The following is a 19,554-nucleotide window of genomic DNA, read 5'->3' as shown; positions in this document are numbered from 1 at the left end:
TCAGTTGGTATAAGGGACACAGTGGGTCTTGTTGAATTTACATTGCACACGTAGATAGAGAGAGCGATAGGTCAAATTTGGCATACACAAAATAATTTATCTTTTTATTTTTTTATCTTTTTTTCATCACATCACCTCTCTACTTTTTTGCATATCTTTTCGTAAAAAGACAAAAAGTACACTTATTTAGGTCATCCTAAACAACCCCTGAGACTTAGAGAGAGTAACCCTACTAAACAAAGGAAGAACTTAGGAGGAGGATAGAAATTGTTTTTGATTCTCATAAATCAACAAGTAAGGTAAGCATTTTTCTATCTAATTTCTTGATATATAGACTTGTTATCCATCATCTTTAAAGATGAAAGTTTAATTTAGGATGAATTGAAGTTCAAGTAGAAGAGTAACCCTACTAAACAAAGGAAGAACTTAGGAGGAGGATAGAAATTGTTTTTGATTCTCATAAATCAAGAAGTAAGGTAAGAATTTTTCTTTCTAATTTCTTGATATGGAGACTTGTTATCCATCGTCTTTAAAGATGAAAATTTAATTTAGGATGAATTGAAGTCCAAGTAGAAGGTTTGTGCATGATAGGAAGAATTGAAGTCATGCATGTTTTGGTATGGAAGTATTCATCAAATTTAGTTCATATAGATGTGTGCATGGCATATTTCATGAACATTTGATTTTATTCATTTAACTTCTTGCATAATCTCTATAAGTCTAAAAGTTTTGAAAGGATTTTCTCATCAAATTGAAACTTGAAGCTTTGAAATATATGGTTTGTGTATTTATGTTTTATTTGAAGTTTTGAGCTTCCAATTAGCAAATTGGACATTGTTGACAAGTTTTGATTTATGTTTCATGATCAAAACTCAAAGTCAAGCATGTTGTATGAAGTTTTAGGAGTGAATTGCATAAAAATGAGCTTAGATTTGCAAAGAAATGCACTGCTCAAACAGAGCAGAATTCAGACTCATTTCAAACCCAGGCCGTACGTGCGGCTAGAGGCATCGCATGTGCGGGAGAACCTCCCCTGTTTTTCTTTGCACACTGAAATAAAAGCACCTACGGGGGTAGGTGCGGTAATGGTCTCGCACGTGCGGCTGGGGCCCCCGCACGTGCAACCCTGTTTGGGCGGACCCGGCTTGTTTTTTGCTTCTCTTTTCCAGCTTCTGGGCCTCCGATTGCATGGTTTTAAAGTGTTGTCATGGTCATTTGCATCTCGCAAGTGCATTAGAGTGCATAAATGAAAAATTAGAACCGAATTAGTAAAGACGAATAATTATTGAATAAGTAAACAATCAAATCAATGGTATTGACCAAGAATTGAATGTAATTGTATCGTTGTGCTTGACTTTATTTGTCTAAGTCAGATGCCAAACCAAGAGTACGTGTATCGAGAAGCCCACTATGAGTAACAATATTGTAAAGATATGTTCAATCGTATTTATTTTCAGACTGATAAATCATATTATTTTCTGAAATGATATTTTTTATCGATTGAATGATGATCCTATTTTGAACTGTATTCGTGGCATCCGTAGCGTATTGTTATTGTTATTGATATAGAGATCTCTCTCAGTTCCAAATCTTGAAACTATTGTTATTGTATGATGGGCATCAATTGATTGTTCGATTTTTAAGACCTATTGTATTATATTGTTGCTATTGAATGTACCACGTATGACTTATATGAATATGAATATGATTGAAAATGATTGATTGAATCAAATGATTGATTGAATCGAATGATTGAACGATTGATTGGCAAAGGATATTGATTGAAATCGATTGTTTCAAAGACCGTAAAGACATCATTCTTAACCTCTTTACACATTTGTTATTCACTAGGCTTTAACTCACAGTTTATTATATATATGTAGGTGATCGAGCACAGGACCAAAGCTAATGGTGCCGACCCGAACCCTTGTTTTGTCAAGCCAGCTACTATGCCTTGTAACGAGGTTCCGAACCTAACTGTGTCAAAGCTTTTTGGGTGGTTCAAATCCACCCTTTTGGTTTTGCTAAGTGTACAGAATGTTTAAGACTTTTGTTTGTACTACCTTTGATGATGGGATTAATTCCCTAACTTGCATATTGTCTTGTATATATATGATTATGGCATAAGTGGTTATAAATATGGCTATGCATATGAAAGTTTATTTTCATTCAGGTTCTCATAGCTCATTGGACATTCTTTTTTTATTGATTGGCTTCCGTCAACCCCCTCTATATTGTAATATAGTCATTATTGTTAAACAGACTTTTAGTAATCACAGATTACTGGCCGGTTACGACATTAAACCTATAGGGGCAAGTTTGGGTCGTGACAAAATGCCAAACTAATTTCATACTAATCCAACTCTTTGGATTTGGTTCGAAGAAATGTCGTGAGCAATTTCGAAGGTCGACTTTGATTATTTAGTAACATATGTGACTTTCGAAGGGTGATTTTGTCATCAATAAACACACCTTCAAAATGTAACATGGGACGAGAAAGCTTTCAAAATGTGTACCTCTCTTCAAATATTTGTAAAATGAAAATTAATTAATTGTCAAATAATGCCTATTTTTGGCATGATAATTAGTGGCTTTATTGATAAACATTTTTATAGTCATTTGTTACATGAAAATATAACTAGTATTCTACAAAAGTTGGTCCGAACAACAACGATTTTGGTGTTTTCGAAGAATTAATAATTGGTTCGAAGCACAAAATTAATATTTTCATTAATTATGTGTGAACCAGAACATACAAAATTTGAATAACCTAATGTTGGCCAAAAATTGATTTGAAAGCCCTTTTGCCATAATTTTGTGAGCTTCGAAGCACTCCATCTTGCATCAACAACAGCTTCGAAGAAACAATAATGGTAGTTGTGAACTTTCGAAACTTTGCCAAGTATTTCCAATGATGTAATTCGTCCTTTGTTGGCATCTTTGACCTTCGAAGGAAGATTTTGGTTCTCTATACCACCTTTGAAGCTTGTTACTAGCCTATAATAGCTAGCCTATGTAACAGCTTGTTAAGGTGAATCATGTTTGGATATTGGATTTGCCTTGAAATATGCTATTCTGAGTGATTGTGAGTGCAAGCAACATCAACCTACTTCAAAAGGTTTCAAGTTTTCTAAGTATTTGAAGTACGAGTAAAACAAAATTGTTTAATTTCTTTTAAAGGATTGATATTGATTCGAAGCACATATATAATATCCCTTTAAGGCATATATATAATTCGAGACATCTAGTCATAATTTCATACTCATTTGAAGCACTTTATTGGTGCTATGATATTATTCGAAGTACTTTGTTGCTTAGATTAGTCATATGTTTGGTTCGGCCCTTCAAAAATTCAAGTAAACATCATTTTTAATGGTTGCGGGGGTTAATGTTGGCACTATAAATCTGCAATTTTATTATTTATTTAACTGTATGTCATGTTGCACCCTTCTACTCATTTGGGGGTTATGAGAAGTTATGAAATGTGGAAAGATGATGGAGAATAAAGTGGAGAACATAGAGCATGAAATGAAGGTTGAAGGAAGTTATGAAAGATCATGGAGTATGAAATAGAGAAGGTAGAAGAGTGGGTAGTTTTAGATAGTTTTTTCGTACAAATGTTTGCCTCAAAATAGCCATTCATGGCTATATTGTAAAAAGATCCAAAACTCAAATCAAAGACAATTGATTTATATTTTTGTCATTTATATTTTCTGCATTTTATTTTATGCACTTTAAGTATAAGAGTAGAGATAAGTTCTCTGCACTTTATTTTCGAAGTATAGTAGTAGAGATAAGTTCTCTGCACTTTATTTTCGAAGCATAGGAGTAGAGATAAATTAATAGTTACTTTGATTGTTCACTCAATCATTTTTTTCCATCTCCCTCTTTCTTCTTTTAATTTTTCTTTTCTCTACACTTAGCAATTTTGAAGTCCTTTTCGTTGAGGCAAAAGAACCGTTAACGCAATCGCTTGATAATTGGCTTGAATTTAATCTGTTAGAACTTTTCAATCCTTACTGGCATGCTCGTATTTATGATATTTTTCTTTGTAGGAAAAATAAGCCAACAGTATCTTATGCATCTTATAATTAAAGAATAAAATAGTATAATCTAATATTTTTTGGTGTGTTTATTTGGACAAACTGGACAAGGGGGATTGAAATCTATCGGATTGTAATCTTGGGATTCATAGTCTTGGGACTAATTGGTTGGATAAGATATGTATTTCATGTTTATTTAGTAATGAGATTAGATATCAAGAAATGATTATTTGGTTGGATAGGATATAAATTTTATGTTTGTTTGAGATATTATGGAGAATGATAAATGCTCAAATAACTATTTTACCATTTTCAATTATTTGCTAAGTAATAGTAACATTAAACAGATCTTTAATATTTTAATTATTTTTAGCTAGATTAAATAAAAATTTATTTTATTTTATTTTTTACACAGTTAAATATTTTTTTTTAATCAAATAAATAAAATATCAATAAAATATACATTATTTTTTTAATTAAAATTTTAAATAAATTTATTTTAAAAAATAGTAATAATTAAATAAAACATCTATTAAAATTTTAAAAAATATAATTTTTTTTAAAAAATAAAACATTAATAAAATATCTATAAAAAATTATTTAAAAAATTAAATAAATAAAATATCAATAAAAATATTTTATTTTTAAATTGAGACATTTAAATTTTATTGAATTTTACTAAATATAATACATAATTAAATAATATAGGGTCAAAATGGTCATTTCACTACCTAATCCCATATCCCTCCATTTGTGTCCCACCCCTCTCCTGGGACATAATAGTCCAACACATTTGGGACTAATAGTTCAGAGAGACTATTTGTCTGGAGCAAATTTAGAAAACCAAACAACGGATATAAATCTTATCCCGCCCTCTAATCCCTCCCAACAAACAACACATTTGAGTCATAACTAAAAAGAAGAAGTTATAATCAAACAGCACATGAGGTATAACTAAAAATCTCATGAGTAATAATTAAAATAATGTCATAATTATAAACAAAAAATATTGATAATTAAATAAGAAAATAACATAATTAGGGATTCCCCCAACCGGTTATTGTTAGCGTGAAGTCTTTTGTATTGGGGTATGGTTTGTTGTTGTGCTCTTGGCACAACAGTAACCGTTGTGCCTCGATTTGAGGCTTGTCATATATTTATTTTTATGATTTGAACTGTAATTTTATAGGATTCGTCGAGTACTTCATACGTATAAAAAATTATATTGATCAGATAGCGGTAGTTACGTGATCGGATTGCATATTTTTTTATACTATTTTGAAAGAAAAATAGATTGTTTATTTTTTTATGATAAATGTAATTCGATCACATGCTTATTGATATCCGATTAATATGATTTTTGACATGCTTGAAGTACTTGATGAACTCTACAAAATGAACGGTTCGAATCATAAAAATAAGTCCATAATAAACATCAAATTGAGGCATAACAATAACCCATCTTCCTTTTTATTGAGTAATTTTTTTTTTCTCTAAGACTATATTTGGTTCATGTGTTTAAGTTAAGATTTGAATAAAAAGAAAGAGAAAATATGGGTGAAATATAATTCATACATTTTTTTCATTTTCCTTTTTTCAATTCTTATCCAAGCACGCCTAAATGTTGTCAAGCTGTAATATAGTTTTAAATTTTAAAATCAACGGTATAAATTTCTACCATTATAAGTTTGGATCGTTCATGGTTTAATGCAAAGTTTTAAGAATTACTAAATTCCAAAATTAAAATCACTATGTTTCACACTCTTTTTTAAATAAAAACTTTTCCAATTGATTCAATTCTAAATTTTAGGCGTGATAAACGAGCCGAACAATTAATTGTTTAAGTTTGGTTTGATAACTTTAACAAATTTCAAAACTTGTTTAAGTTCGGTTTGTTAAACTTTCGAGTCAATTTCAAACGAGTTTTTATTGAGTTGAATTCGAGTAGTTTGATATTTTATATAATTTTGAACTATTGAATCGAGTCGAATGAGAAATTGATTGTGAAAGTTTGGTTTGAAAACCTTAACGAGTTCTGAAATGTGTTCAAACTTGATTTGTTTATTTAACAAATTGATCTCAAACGAGCTTTTAGCGAATCAAACATGAATCGAGCTCGAATTGTTTGATTCATTTTTCACTCCTAATTCTAGGTGACTTGGCACATTCGAATTCTCTAAACAACAATGATTCATCCCCCTTTTCCCCCCACCCCCTTTGACCCCCTCTCTCTCTCTTATTGGTTACATTTTCTATTTCTTTTTCTTTTTTTTCCTACTCCTCCAATCACCACCCGTCACGTGGCAAAGGGGGGTGAGGGGGTGACCCCCAAAAGGGGGTCCCAAGCATTATTCTTCTCTAAATTGGTTGCTTCAAACTCTTCAAAACATTATTTTCAATTTGTTCTATTAAATTCATTTTGTCACACGAAATTAAAATCATGGAGACTAATTATTTTAGGTTATTTCTTATTTGGAGTTCAATTACAAGCAGAAACAATCTTAGGCTTCGTTTGGGAAGCCATGGTTTGGGTTTTTTTGGCTATTTTAGTCACAAAAAATAAAATAAGCTATTTTAGTTATAACAAACAAAACATCACATCCAACCCATAATCATTACATTCTTCTCTCACAAAGAAACTCAAAAAAGTCAAAAAGTCAAAAAGCCCTACCCAAACCAAGCTTTTAAGCCCAGGCTAAAATAGTCAAAAAAGTCAAAAAGCCAAAAAGCCAACCCACTTCCCAAACGGAGGCTTAAAAAGAGCAATATTAGAGATTTTAAAAATTTTATAACATTTTTATTAAATATAAATATCTTATATGAGTGTAAGGCCTTGTTTGACATATAATAAAAAAGTTAAAAAGTCACTATCCTATTTAAGTCACATCATCTTGTTCACATCACCTCTCTACCACATCACTTCAAATTTAACCCATATTTCATAAGAAGTCAAAAAGTACACTTATTTAGAATATCCCAAACAAATCCAAAAGTATCTCACATGAGTACTCACGTGGTGCATTTGATAAAAATGTTGATAAAATTTTCATTTTTGGTCTTAAAAATGGTGAAACAGCGGATAGACAGCATTTGACTCCCTCCAAACAGAGTCTTATTTTTGTATGAAAATCCATTACCAAATCAAACTCACTCTTGACAACAATTCCTCATTTATCCATTCAGGCCTCTTCTATATATATACACACACATACATACATACATACATACATACAGATATACCTACAAATAGGCAAAGACCCGACCCGAATGCAGATAAGAAGAAGCGCCTTGTTGGTTTCGTCATTGTTGCTCTCAATCTGGTGTTGTTCTTCGATCACAGCAGCTATGGCGGACACTTCTAATCCACAACCACAACCACAACCATCATCAGAGACTTCTGTTTACATCATCTACACCGAGAAGCCCCTCCATGATCATGATCAGGACCAGGACCCCGAACCCTCCCACATCCGCACCCTCTCCACCGTCCTTGGCAGGTTGATCTCTCTCTCTCTCTCTCTCTCTCTCTCTCTCTCTCTAAATATGTATATAGAAATCTTATATGTATGGTTGTATGTGGATTGATTAGTGAAGACGCAGCGAGGGAGGCACTGGTCTATAGTTACAAGCACGCTGCCAGTGGTTTCTCTGCCAAACTCACTCCTGACCAAGTCTCCCAAATTTCAAGTAAGGTTTTTTTTTTTTTTTTTTTTGTTAATTTTCAATTATATGTCACCAATTATTATCTTTTTGATTTTTAATTGCCCCATTAAATTGATTATATTGGCTATGTGAAAAATTTAGGGTTTTGTCTTGATGTCAACATGAGTTATGATTGAACTTTGAGTGTTTGTTCTTTTGCCCCATCAGTTTAGCTGGGTTTGTAATTATTCTCTTCAATTCTGATGTTCTTTCTTGGTCTGTCTTTTCAATTTTTCATTTCATTTCCTTTACAGTGAAGTCATCCAAAAATTGGCAAAATCCATAGGGAAATCATCAAAATTTATAAAAATAAAAAGGGTAAATTACAAATACACCTGAGATTTGATTAAAATACGAATTGGCTCTTGTGATTTTGAAAATTACATTCCACTCCTAGGTTTCTAATTTCATAACAAATCGCTCATTTTATTAATAAATCATTAAGTCAATTAATAGTTTTTAATGATGTTAAAAATAAGTTTCAATTAATAATTTAGGTAATTTTATTATTATATAGGAGATAAATTATGAATTTCATTTTTTTAGTTAATTTTGTTATATAAAAAAAATCTAATAGAGGGGTGTTTGTAATTTTTCAAACCACAGGGGATAATTTGTATTTTAAGCAAATCTCAAGGTGTATTTGTAATTTATCATTGGTTCTTTATGTTCATTCACCATAGGTTTTATTAATTGCTTTAGTCGCTAGCAAATGCCAAGGACACCAGAGAATGCATGGCTTAGCTCAGGAATCAACAATGCATTTTTATCTGTATTCTTTCAATACGATTGAAATGTGTATTGGTTTTTACTAGTCCCATCATTGATGCAATGCAAGGCTATAGGCAGATGTGCTAGCGTTTCATGCATGACGTGACATAAAACTTGATCGTGACTTGATCAACCTTCTACTATGACCACAGGGTTATTTCTTCCATGTCTCTAAATTTGTTTCACCAGATTGCTTTTTACCTCAAACACTATGTCTTTGAATGAATTTTGTTGTTGTCTTCAACAAGTACAAGGGTGACTTAGCATTGTATACTTGGTTTCTTTTTATGGGTTGCTTGGTTTTATAGTGTTGCTTCAGTTTGAATGTTCTCTTTCAAATGAGGCACGCAACAATTTATCAATAGTTCTTTTGTATGTCTTTTATAAATAATGTAGTTGTTTCATCTTGTTATATGGTGGAGATTGATGTTTAATGTTGTCCAAAATCCTTAGTAGGCTTAGAGTTTCACATTGACTTGCACTGGCCCCTTAGCCTACCTAATGTACGTAGACTGCATTAGTCCATTTATAATTGCCTCTTTCCTTTATTTTGTCTTTGTGCTCTCTCTCTCTCTCTCTCTCTCTCTCTCTCTCTCTCTCTCTCTCTCTCAGAGGCTGCTTCAGTCAATTCAATTCATATTGTTAGTGATCATTTAACGGAAACTCAATATATGCAGGATTAATGATCTGTTAACACTGGTTATATTGACTTCTGATGCTAAAAGAATAGTTCTATGAACAAATAGCAGTGTAACATATGTTTAACGCAAGTGATTTTACTGCTGTTGTAGTTTGCTGTCAGTGCTATTATGGACTTTCAAATAATTCTATTTGGTTCTCATGAAGCATTATAACATTCTATGTACTTGTCTGAATATTTTGACATGAGATATCTGTTTCCCTAAATATTTTGTTAAAGTTCTTTACATAAAGGGAAAAAAGAAAACCTGATTGAAGTTATGTTTGGGCAGAACAACCTGGTGTTCTTCAAGTCATTCCGAGCAGGACTCTTCAGCTGCATTCTGGACCTGGGAAGCTCCATGTCTGAAACTTGCCCAAGTCTTTCAAAACAGAGTATCTAAACTTTTTTAAACATTTTCTTGTGTGTATGTGTATGAAACACTGTATCTTTGTGGACATGGAACCACATACTGCTACTTAGTAAGCTGTTTATCTAAATAATATTCAGATACCTGGTGTGTGGTGAATTGGCATCCCTTTCCAAATTCTTGAGCTCTATGATTGTGACTTTTAGAATGGATTGGAACAGGAATCATTGCCTACTAAAGTTGGAATCATCTTCTCAAATTAAGTAAGATCCCACTCTCATGTTGCCCAATTTGTATTGTTTGGTTAAAAACCTAAAAGTTTTGCATGTCATTCACAGTTCCTTTTCTTTTTTTCCTCTCCATAATTTTTTCTTAAAATTCATGACCCAAATACAATTTGAAGACAAACAATTAAGATGACATGGGACATGGAACAAAATAGTTTATGTCATTCACTTTTTTGTCGTTTTTTGTTTTTACTCTCCACACTTCTATCTTAAAATTTAAGATCCAAAATTAACTTTAGAGTGTGTTTGGGTTTTGGAATTTGAGTAGATATTTGTGAAATGAAATGAAAAATAATAATAAAAGTGAATTGTCACTCCCTGTCTCCCCACTATTTTACCTCCTCTTAATTTGGATCCAAATATGTGACATAGGTGAACTTAACATGACTAGTGTAAAGAGGTTGACTTAAGCCTCGTTTGGGAATCCTCTTGTTTAGTTAAAAAGTTATTAAATTAGTCAAAAAGTCAACAATTTATACTAAAAAGTCACAGATTTTTTTTTTTCTTTATTTTTTACACATTTTTTCGTAAAAAGTCAAAAAGTCATCTCAAATATACTAGTTTTTTTTAGTTCATATTTTAGTCAAATAGCTAAAAAATAACTAAATTAGTCTGTTTCCAAACGAGGCCTTAGTGGGTGCAACTTGAGATTTAAGAGTGTACTCTTTTTAGGTTTCAAGTTTAACTCTCATGAGACTAATTTGTCTTTGGAGTCATGCCCGCGGGTTATACTATGGGCAAGATACTCTCAGGTTCAAATCTTGGGGTGCGAAAAATAGTTGATTTTTCAGCTAGTTCTTTTTGAGATCTTGCACTGTACTCAAATCGATTTTAGGCTCTTTTGTGAAACCACAACATTCTTGATCAAGATGTCTAACAAGACGTGACACAACAATAATTTTAAGTATTCCAAAATAATACCCAAATTTTATTTAAAAAATTGTGTGATTTAACTAAATCCTGTAATGTAAAAGTTGTGTTTATATCACATCATAATAATAATAACTGAAGGGTATTTTGGTTTAAGTAGTGGGTTAACAGAAATTTCATAGGATTATTCCAGTAAAATTATAGATTATGGGAATTTAATAAAAAAATTATCCTTTCTTCTTTCGGAAAATGTCAAAGAGTTTCTTGGGGTTAAAAATCACACAAACTCCCTCATGTTTTTAACACAGTATCCCTTGACATTTGAAAATTATATCAATTGCACCATTTTTGCAGATCACTGTTAAAATTTTCAATTAAAAAACTATTTTAGTATGGGCAAATTATACTAACAATCCTTATAATTTGGAACTCGTGTCACTTTGGTCTCTGATTTTTCAGTTGTGACATATTTGATCTTGAATTTTGAATATTGTTCCAAATAAGGACAATTGAATATACCATTGTTTAATTTCAAGGGCAAAATCGTCAATTTAATAAAATATAAACTAAATTGACAAAAATAAATGTCAAAAACATTTATAATTTTTTTAAAATTATTTTTATACCAATGATAAAATTGTGTAAGATTGATAAAAATTAATAAAAATTGCATGATTAATTTTTAAAAATTAATTTTACATGATCATCATCCAAACACATAATAAAAATTAATTTGGTAAAAAAATAAATAAATGTCTAAAAGATTTATTAATTTTACATAATTTTATTTTTCGTAGGTAGAAATAATTTTTAAAAATTCAAAAATATTTGTTTGACATTTATTTTTGTCAAATTAGTTTATATTTTATCAAATTGACGATTTTACCCTTGAAAAATCTAATGATATCTTCAATTATCCTTATTTGGAACAAGATTCAGAATTCAGGGTTTAATGTGTCACAATTGAAAAGTCAGGGACCAAAGTGACACAAGCCCCAAACTATAGGGACTATTAGTGTAATTCACCCTTTTACTATTTAATTTTAAATCACAAATATGCCCTCATATTTGTTAAAACAGCAGTGATTTAGACCGCCTCAAATTTCAACCCCCACCACCCCACACACACGTGGCGGGTGGTGATTGGAGAAGAAGAAAAAAAAGAAAAAAAAAAGAAAAAGTGACCAATCAAAAAAGAAAGGAGGTCAAAGGGGGTGGAAAAAAAGGGGATCCCAATCTTTATTCTTGTTTAAAAATACACAAGCAACCTAATATATGATAAAAATACACACAAAACTTAGCATTTGATAAGAATACATGAACATTCCCTAATATTTCAATGTATGAATAAGACCCCTTAACATTTGCAAGTTGTATCACTTACACCCCAATTAATATTAAAGGCATGGATGTTAATATTTCCAATGGAATTACTTTCTTAAACCTTTATTTATTTATTTATTTTTTAAAAAAGGTCAAATGAAAAAGTAAATAAAAAGGAATTAATTTTGTTGGAGATTTAAAATTCAATACGGTAAATGTAAGAAAGTCATTCTTCATGGTATTGTTAATTGTTGTCATTTCTAAGATTAATAATTTATCTTTAAAAATTTAAGTAAATTTAGGATATATATATATATATATATATGGAGTGCTGGTGTTATCCTATACATCTTGTTGTCTGGGGTTCCGCCTTTTTGGGGAGGTAGCCTTCTTAATGATTTGGATCTATTCCATTTGAAACTGCATTTTGCTGCTTGGTTTGGTTTTTAAAATCTGTTTTTTGAAAAAATGTAAGCTATTTTGATGAAAATAAATACTAAAAAGATATTTTAGCTCCAAAAAAGAGAGAACCACATGAAAATGATTGTTTGGTTTGTGTTTCTCAAAAAAATTTTGAGAAAAATTCTCTACAAATAAGTTTTTAAAAGTAATCAAACCAAACAAATTTTTCTAAAGTTTTTTTCCAAAACTTGTTTGGTTTACAAATTTTTCAAACAAATCTCTCTCTCATACACATCAAATCAATCACTTTTTCCAAAACTCTCTCTCAAAATAATTTTTCAAAACATCTTTTGAAAAAAAGTCAAACCAAACAAATTTTCGTACTTTTTATCGCAAAACATGTTTCTCAAATACAAACCAAACAAGGCCGATGTGTTTATTTTTTTTCCCCGCCAAACTAGTTTTTGTTTTAATTGTTTGAAGTTTTTTTTTTTTTTTTTTTTTTTTTTTTTTTTTCAGAAAATAGATTTGAAAACAAATCAAAAAAGAGATTTATTCTTCATCATGTTTGTGGACTAATGACATGTTTCATTTTTCTTAAATCTTACAGAGACTGACAAGGGTATCTTCCGGCAGATTATAAAAGGCAAATTAGACTTTGAATCTGACCCATGGCCTAACATTTCAGAGAGTGCAAAAGATTTGATACAAAAGATGCTTTGCAGGGATCCAAAGAAAAGAATAACTGCCCATGAAGTACTATGCAAGTCAAATCTTGGTATTAAGCCAAGACAATTCTTTCATCTTGTAATGGTTGCAAGGAATATTTCTTACATACTACTATTATTCATGACATTTGATTTAAAAATTCCACCAGGTCACCCACGGATTGTGGATGACAGTATTGCCGCAGACAAACCTCCAGATTCTGCAGTTTTGTTGCGCCTGAAGCAGTTTCCGGCTATGAACAAACTCAAGAAAATGGCTTTGCATGTATGTTTTTTTGTCATTGGTTTCTTGTTTTACTTTTAACGAAATCTTTGGAATCATAGACTATGTTTCCATGATTACTTGTTCATCATCACTTGAAATTCCAGTTATATGTCAATGTGAATACTAAAATTTTACAAAACTTGTAGGGTTTTAGTGAAATGATTGGAATCCAATGTTGATTGTCCTGCATATGGAACTTGGGGTGATCTAAGCATTAGAGGTTGGGAAATTAATCCTACGGAGAAGATGGGGGCAGGATAAATACTAAAACTAAAATATCCTGATTATTTTTATTTCATTTTATTTTTATGTTTAGTGTATACCTCCAGTATAATTACAATAAAAGGGAAATAATAAGTTTGGAGTATGGAAAATCCTAGGGCTGCAAAATGAGCCAAGTCTTGAGGTGTTTCTGGGCTTTGCATGGCCACTTTTAAGGTGTGTGACGAGCCCATCCATGCATGTTGGGAATCTGGTCGAGGCAGTTTCACCAGCTCGCAGACCAGTTAGGCTCATAAAAGATTTTGTGGGACACATGTTACATTTCTGTGAATGTAAATGTATGGATGGAACAACAGACAAAGACACAATGTGACAGTATCTTCGAAGTCTGTCGGGGAAAAGTTAGAAAAGTGAGCCATTGTTTGCTCTTTATTATATTATGCATTAAAAACATATGATCATGTACACTCACCAGTAGATGTTATGCTTCTTTGGTAATGGTAATTTGTACTTCCATTTTTGTTTTGTCATTTGGATCCATTTCTACAGGCAGAAAATCAAAGTATTGTGTTATGGCATCTACTTAAATAATGTATAGAATCCTTATAATTGGGGGGAAAAAATTCTGCAGGTCATAGCAGAAAGACTTTTAGAAGAAGAAATTGGTTGTTTAAAGCAGTTGTTTAAGATGATTGACAGAGACAACAGCAGAACAATAACATTTGAGGAGCTAAAAGCAGGCTTGAAAAGAGTAGGCTCCGAACTAATGGAGTCTGAGATCAAGGCCCTTATGAATGCAGTAAATAGATTTATCGTGCAGAAGTTTATAGTTTCATTTTTTTCATTTTCAATTGATTGTCTGGTTAAATTTTCCATTAAATTTAAATGAGGAACTTTGACAGGCAGATATTGACAACAGTGGAACAATTGACTATGGTGAATTTATTGCTGCTACGTTGCACATAAATAAGATGGAGAGAGAAGAGAATTTGATCGCAGCATTCTCTTTCTTTGACAATGTTAAAATTGATGTATTATTGATTGTTGTATTGAATATGTTTACAATGATTCCTATATATAGAAGAGTAGAGTAGGTAGGTGTGTAGTAGGTGGAGTAGGTGGTAGTAGTAGGTGTGTAGTAGGTGGAGTAGGTGGTAGTAGGTGGTAGTGGTAGGCTTTAACAGCCCCGCAAACTCAAGGGGGATAGGAACGAACCAACTTGAGTTTGGAGAGAGGAACAAAACAAGAAAATAGACTAATACATAAAATAAAAGAGGATAGGAGACACTGTATGGTCGTGTCAGACCGTTGGTGAAAACACTGTAGGGTTGTGTCAGACCGTTGTAGGAGCTAACCGGAATCAATGTTGGGACAGTTTATGGGGTCATGTCGGACCGTTGGAAAAGCTAACCGGAATCAATGTCGGGACAGTTCATACTGTCCCGACATTGATTCCGGTTAGCTTCTACAACGGTCTGACACAACCCTACAGTGTCTTCACCAATGGTCTGACACGACTATACAGTGTCTCCTATTCTCTTTTATTTTATGTATTAGTCTATTTTCTTGTTTTGTTACTCTCTCCAAACTCAAGTTGGTTCGTTCCTATCCCCCTTGAGTTTGCGGGGCTGTTAAAACCTACCACTACCACCTACTACCACTTACTCCACCTACTACACACCTACCACTACCACCTACTCCACCTAGTATACACCTACCTACTCTACTCTTCTATATATAGGAATCATTGTAAACATATTCAATACAACAATCAATAATACATCAATTTTAACAATTTTTTTTTTGGTTAAAATTGTTTTGTTTAATAATAAAAAGAAAATAAAATAAAAAATAGATAAAAAAAAATATTTTTGGATGAGTGATTTGAAAAAGATCGGTGTGAGGTGGATGATGAATGTTTTGGAAAGTAGACATATCGTGGATGGACTTGAGTAGTGAGAGAGAAAAAAGGAACTATAGAGAGAGAGAGAGAGAGAGAGAGAGTGATTAAAAAAAAGGAATGTGGGTGTGAAAGTGGAAATATGAGAGAGAGAGAGATTCGGAGATGAGTAAAGGTGGTTCTGGTGTATGATAATATATTATAATGGTGTGAAAGATTGCGCTACAGCTGGGTTTGCATAAAAGTGTGAAAGAGTGTGCTGAGGTGGATTTTGGACTTTTGAGGAGGAGGAGCCGCCGCCATGGTGAAGTATTCGAAGGAACCGGACAATCCCACCAAGTCGTGCAAAGCTAGGGGCTCCGATCTCCGAGTTCATTTCAAGAATACAAGAGAGACCGCCCATGCAATTCGAAAATTGCCTCTGTCCAAGGCCAAAAGCTATTTGGAGGATGTTCTTGCCCACAAACAAGCCATTCCGTTCACTCGCTTCTGCCGCGGTGTTGGGCGAACTGCTCAGGCAAAGAACCGACATTCAAATGGACAAGGACGTTGGCCAGTCAAATCGTGCTCATGGAAGAATCAACCCTTACATGTCATCTCCCTGCCATATTGAGTTGATTTTGTCTGAGAAGGAAGAACCAGTCAAAAAAGAGCCTGAGATGCAAGTGGCTTCAAGGACCAAGAAGAGCAACAAAGCTCTACGCAGTGGCACTGCTTCTTGAATGATCACAGCCTCAAGAGCAAAGAGAGGCTGCTTTGAAAGTTGCAGCACAAACATATGGTGACGGAGGTTCTTGAGAGAATCGTAACTCCAGCTGTTGCGAGACAACGACTGAGATTCGAAGAACGACGAGAACGCATCCATTTTTCTCGGGAGAGATCGATCGATTGATTCGATTACAAGTTTGTATCTATGTAGGTATGTATATTTATGTATTGATAGAGATGACAGCGGAATAGGTTGAGGTCCGGCGGGCGACTAAGGTGAGGTTGCCGCCCGCCGGTGAAGCGAAAATACTAGGTTCTAAAACCATGTTAAAATTGATGTATTATTGATTGTTGTATTGAATATGTTTACAATGATTCCTATATATAGAAGAGTAGAGTAGGTAGGTGTGTAGTAGGTGGATTAGGTGGTAGTAGGTGGTAGGTGTGTAGTAGGTGGAGTAGGTGATAGTGGTATGTTTTAACAGACAAGGATGGTAGTGGTTATATAACCATTGATGAGCTTCAACAGGCTTGCAGAGGCTTTGGTCTAGGTGATGTTCAATTGGATGATATGGTCACAGAAATTGATCAAGACAGTGTGAATCTCTCTGGTTTTCATAATTCGTTTGAGCATATAAAACCTTTGTTTGTTCTTCATTTTATTTACACGGCTTTATTGAGTGTACTGGTGATTCTTTCTACTTCCTCGGAGTTGTACCCATATTGAAGATGTTAAATTGGATAGAGATTGTCTGTCTATTTGGGGTCTCTAGATCAGGGTGGTCATCATTTAGAAGAATAGCTTTGGATTCGGAAATTGACTCTTTTGGGAGATTCTCATCGCAGAAACAAATTCAATAATTTTTTTTTAATAGGATGGGAAAAATTATTTTTTAGACAATTATATGATTTTAGAAACTGATTTGGGCCCCTTTTTTCTGTTCCCTTCTTTGAGTTCTATTTTCGTTGTTCCTGAAATTGCCAGGCTATTTCATTGAGAATGAAGGATTAATATATCAAGTTTCAGACTCAAATTCTTACATGTGGTTGTGATTTCTCATATTATTCAAGAATGAACATGATAATTCCGGAGGCACTTGGGGGCATTCTTAAGAGTCGTGATAAAAGGATTCTCTTGGCGCATTGAGTTCTATTGGCATTGGTTCCAAACTTTTGAAGATCTTTTGTTGATTATGAAGAATGTACCTGATCTATTTCTTGTGGTCGATTTGCATCACTTAATAATACGTGTGTACTATAATTCTGGACAGACTTTGGGCATTCTTGACAGTAACCATCATTCTTTTAAGGTTGTGTTTGGATTTAGGATTTAGGTAAGAAAAGATGAGGAATATGGAGAAAACATTTAGCATATATTTTTATTTACATTTCCCCCCCTATAAATCCCTACCCAAATCATAAATTCAAACACAGCCTAAGAGTTCAAGGACTTGGATCAAAGACCTGCAGGGAACACAACAGGGAAAGACAACACTGTAGAAAAAAACCAGCATCAGTCTAAGCATTGGCAGTGATTTTGTCAACTGTTCACAAAACGGATTTTATTTTTGGATTTCAATAGTAATATTCATTCATAGCGTGGCAGATTCTCCTGCTACATTACAATACCTTGCTCCTTATACAGAAGTAGCTTTGGCTGAATATGTTATGTACTGTGAATGACTAGTCTACTCGTTTACGATGATCCATAACAAATTGGAAGTAAATGTGTTTATGAACTTAAGTGTACTTTTTTATGTGATTATGAACTAAAAGTACTTTTTTATGTGTATATAAACTACTGACACGACTATTGTGTATTCTGCTATATGCCTATATATTTCATTTCGCAGGACGGGCATATAGACTACAGTGAGTTTGCTACAATGATGAGGAAGGGCGATGCAGAAATTTGAACTTCAACTTAGCAGATGCATTTGAAGGAAAAGAACTGACAGATTAATTGAAGCCCAGTGTTTGTATAGTTAGTGAAAAACTTGAGCTTTCTTAGAAATGGAATAGTTAATTTTTTTTCAGCTCTGATATGATTTTTAATTTTTGTTGATTTTTCTCATTGATATATTTTGTCTTTTGTAGTCTTTGATAATGAGGTTTCCTCAAGACTAATCTATTTTATAGTTTCCTTGATTATAGTCCTGCATGATTAACTCCAGAAAAAATAAATAAATTAAACTCTGTGATTATCTCTAAAATAAATTTGTCATTTGATTTTAACTTCAAAACGAAAATAATAATAATAGAAAAATAGAGCAAGTAGTTTTGTATAATACCTGCGACAAAATTAAATTCAATCACATCTAATTGTGTCTTGTTAATAGAGTTGCAGTTGAACAAGAAAATGTATTTGAGTCGTAGAAACTCGATTTGTTTTGGTTGTTCAATGTCAAGCGGATTGAGATTGTTTAAATTGATTATGATGGGTCTCAGTTATATGAACAATGTAGTGAAGTATCCTATCAGTGTAAAAATGGCTCGTGGCCCGGGGTGGGCCTGGTCAATTTAGGCTCGTTTGGGTCCGGGCTTGAGCCCAGCCCGAGACCCTAGGCTAAGGCTAGAACCATCATTTTGAAGCTCGGCCTGTGAACCGACCCATTAGCCCGCTTAAGGCCCGCTCAAGACTCGGCCCGCCCAAAGCCAAGTATTTTTTTTAGTGAAAAATAATAAACTTTTGGTAGAAAAAATAAAAAAATTGTTCAGGCCCGTCCAAGCCTAGCCCGAGACTCGGCCCACCTCCTCATCCAAGCCCCGAATATCCCTGGGCTTAGGCTTGAGCCTGGGTCTAATTTTCTGGCCCGTAGATCGACTCAGCCTGGCCTGAATTTTGGCAGGAGCCTACGAGGCCCAACATGGGTCGGGCCAAGTTTACACCCCTACCGTGGGTGCAATGTAGTTCGCTTGGGGGAAGGATGTCAAGTTGCTACTATATATTGCACTTTGCGTGGATTCAATGTAGTTCGCTTGGGGGAAGGATGTCAAGTTGCTACTATATATTGCACTTTGCGTGGATTCGACCACTCTTTATTGCGCAAGTCATGACTTAATTAGAGTTTGTGTTGAGGAGTCGATATAAGTTCTCAAATTATAGTCTCTCGTCCGGAACGAACAACATGATATATTGGTGATCTCAATACAAGTGCTGCCTTGGGGCCTGTGGGAGGATGTAAGGATTTTTCTGTAATAAAAAAAAAAATGTAGTGAATATGGATTAAACAACCTTAGATATTGTTAAAAAAAAAAAAAAAAGCACCAAACAAAGGTTGATC

The 19,554-nt window shown here is 33.3% G+C and overlaps 2 protein-coding genes across 3 annotated transcripts; both read left to right on the top strand.

Moving 5' to 3' along the window:
• Window positions 1-7,058: 7,058 nt before the first annotated feature.
• Window positions 7,059-9,742, top strand: LOC145792892 (uncharacterized). Its single transcript, XM_082874757.1, has 3 exons — window positions 7,059-7,540; window positions 7,633-7,730; window positions 9,488-9,742. Exons 1-3 carry the CDS (start codon window positions 7,311-7,313, stop codon window positions 9,562-9,564), a joined length of 405 nt encoding a protein of 134 aa, XP_082730883.1. The 5' UTR covers window positions 7,059-7,310; the 3' UTR covers window positions 9,565-9,742.
• LOC145792891 (calcium-dependent protein kinase 24-like) lies at window positions 9,695-18,487 on the top strand. Of its 2 annotated transcripts, XM_082874756.1 has the most exons (6): window positions 9,695-9,828; window positions 13,058-13,440; window positions 14,294-14,461; window positions 14,565-14,681; window positions 16,761-16,868; window positions 18,124-18,487. In XM_082874756.1, exons 2-6 carry the CDS (start codon window positions 13,162-13,164, stop codon window positions 18,184-18,186), a joined length of 735 nt encoding a protein of 244 aa, XP_082730882.1. In that variant the 5' UTR covers window positions 9,695-9,828; window positions 13,058-13,161; the 3' UTR covers window positions 18,187-18,487. The 2 variants fall into 2 exon arrangements, with proteins under 2 accessions (XP_082730882.1, XP_082730881.1); XM_082874755.1 differs by lacking the exon at window positions 18,124-18,487 and having other exon boundaries at window positions 16,761-17,136.
• Window positions 18,488-19,554: the final 1,067 nt, after the last annotated feature.

This window comes from Camellia sinensis, chromosome 6 (genome assembly GCF_055761805.1).
Source record: "Camellia sinensis isolate YWXY chromosome 6, ASM5576180v1, whole genome shotgun sequence".
NCBI classification, from domain to species: Eukaryota; Viridiplantae; Streptophyta; class Magnoliopsida; order Ericales; family Theaceae; genus Camellia; species Camellia sinensis.
Note: the sequence above shows the minus strand (reverse complement) of the source record. Positions and strands in the feature narration are given on the sequence as shown.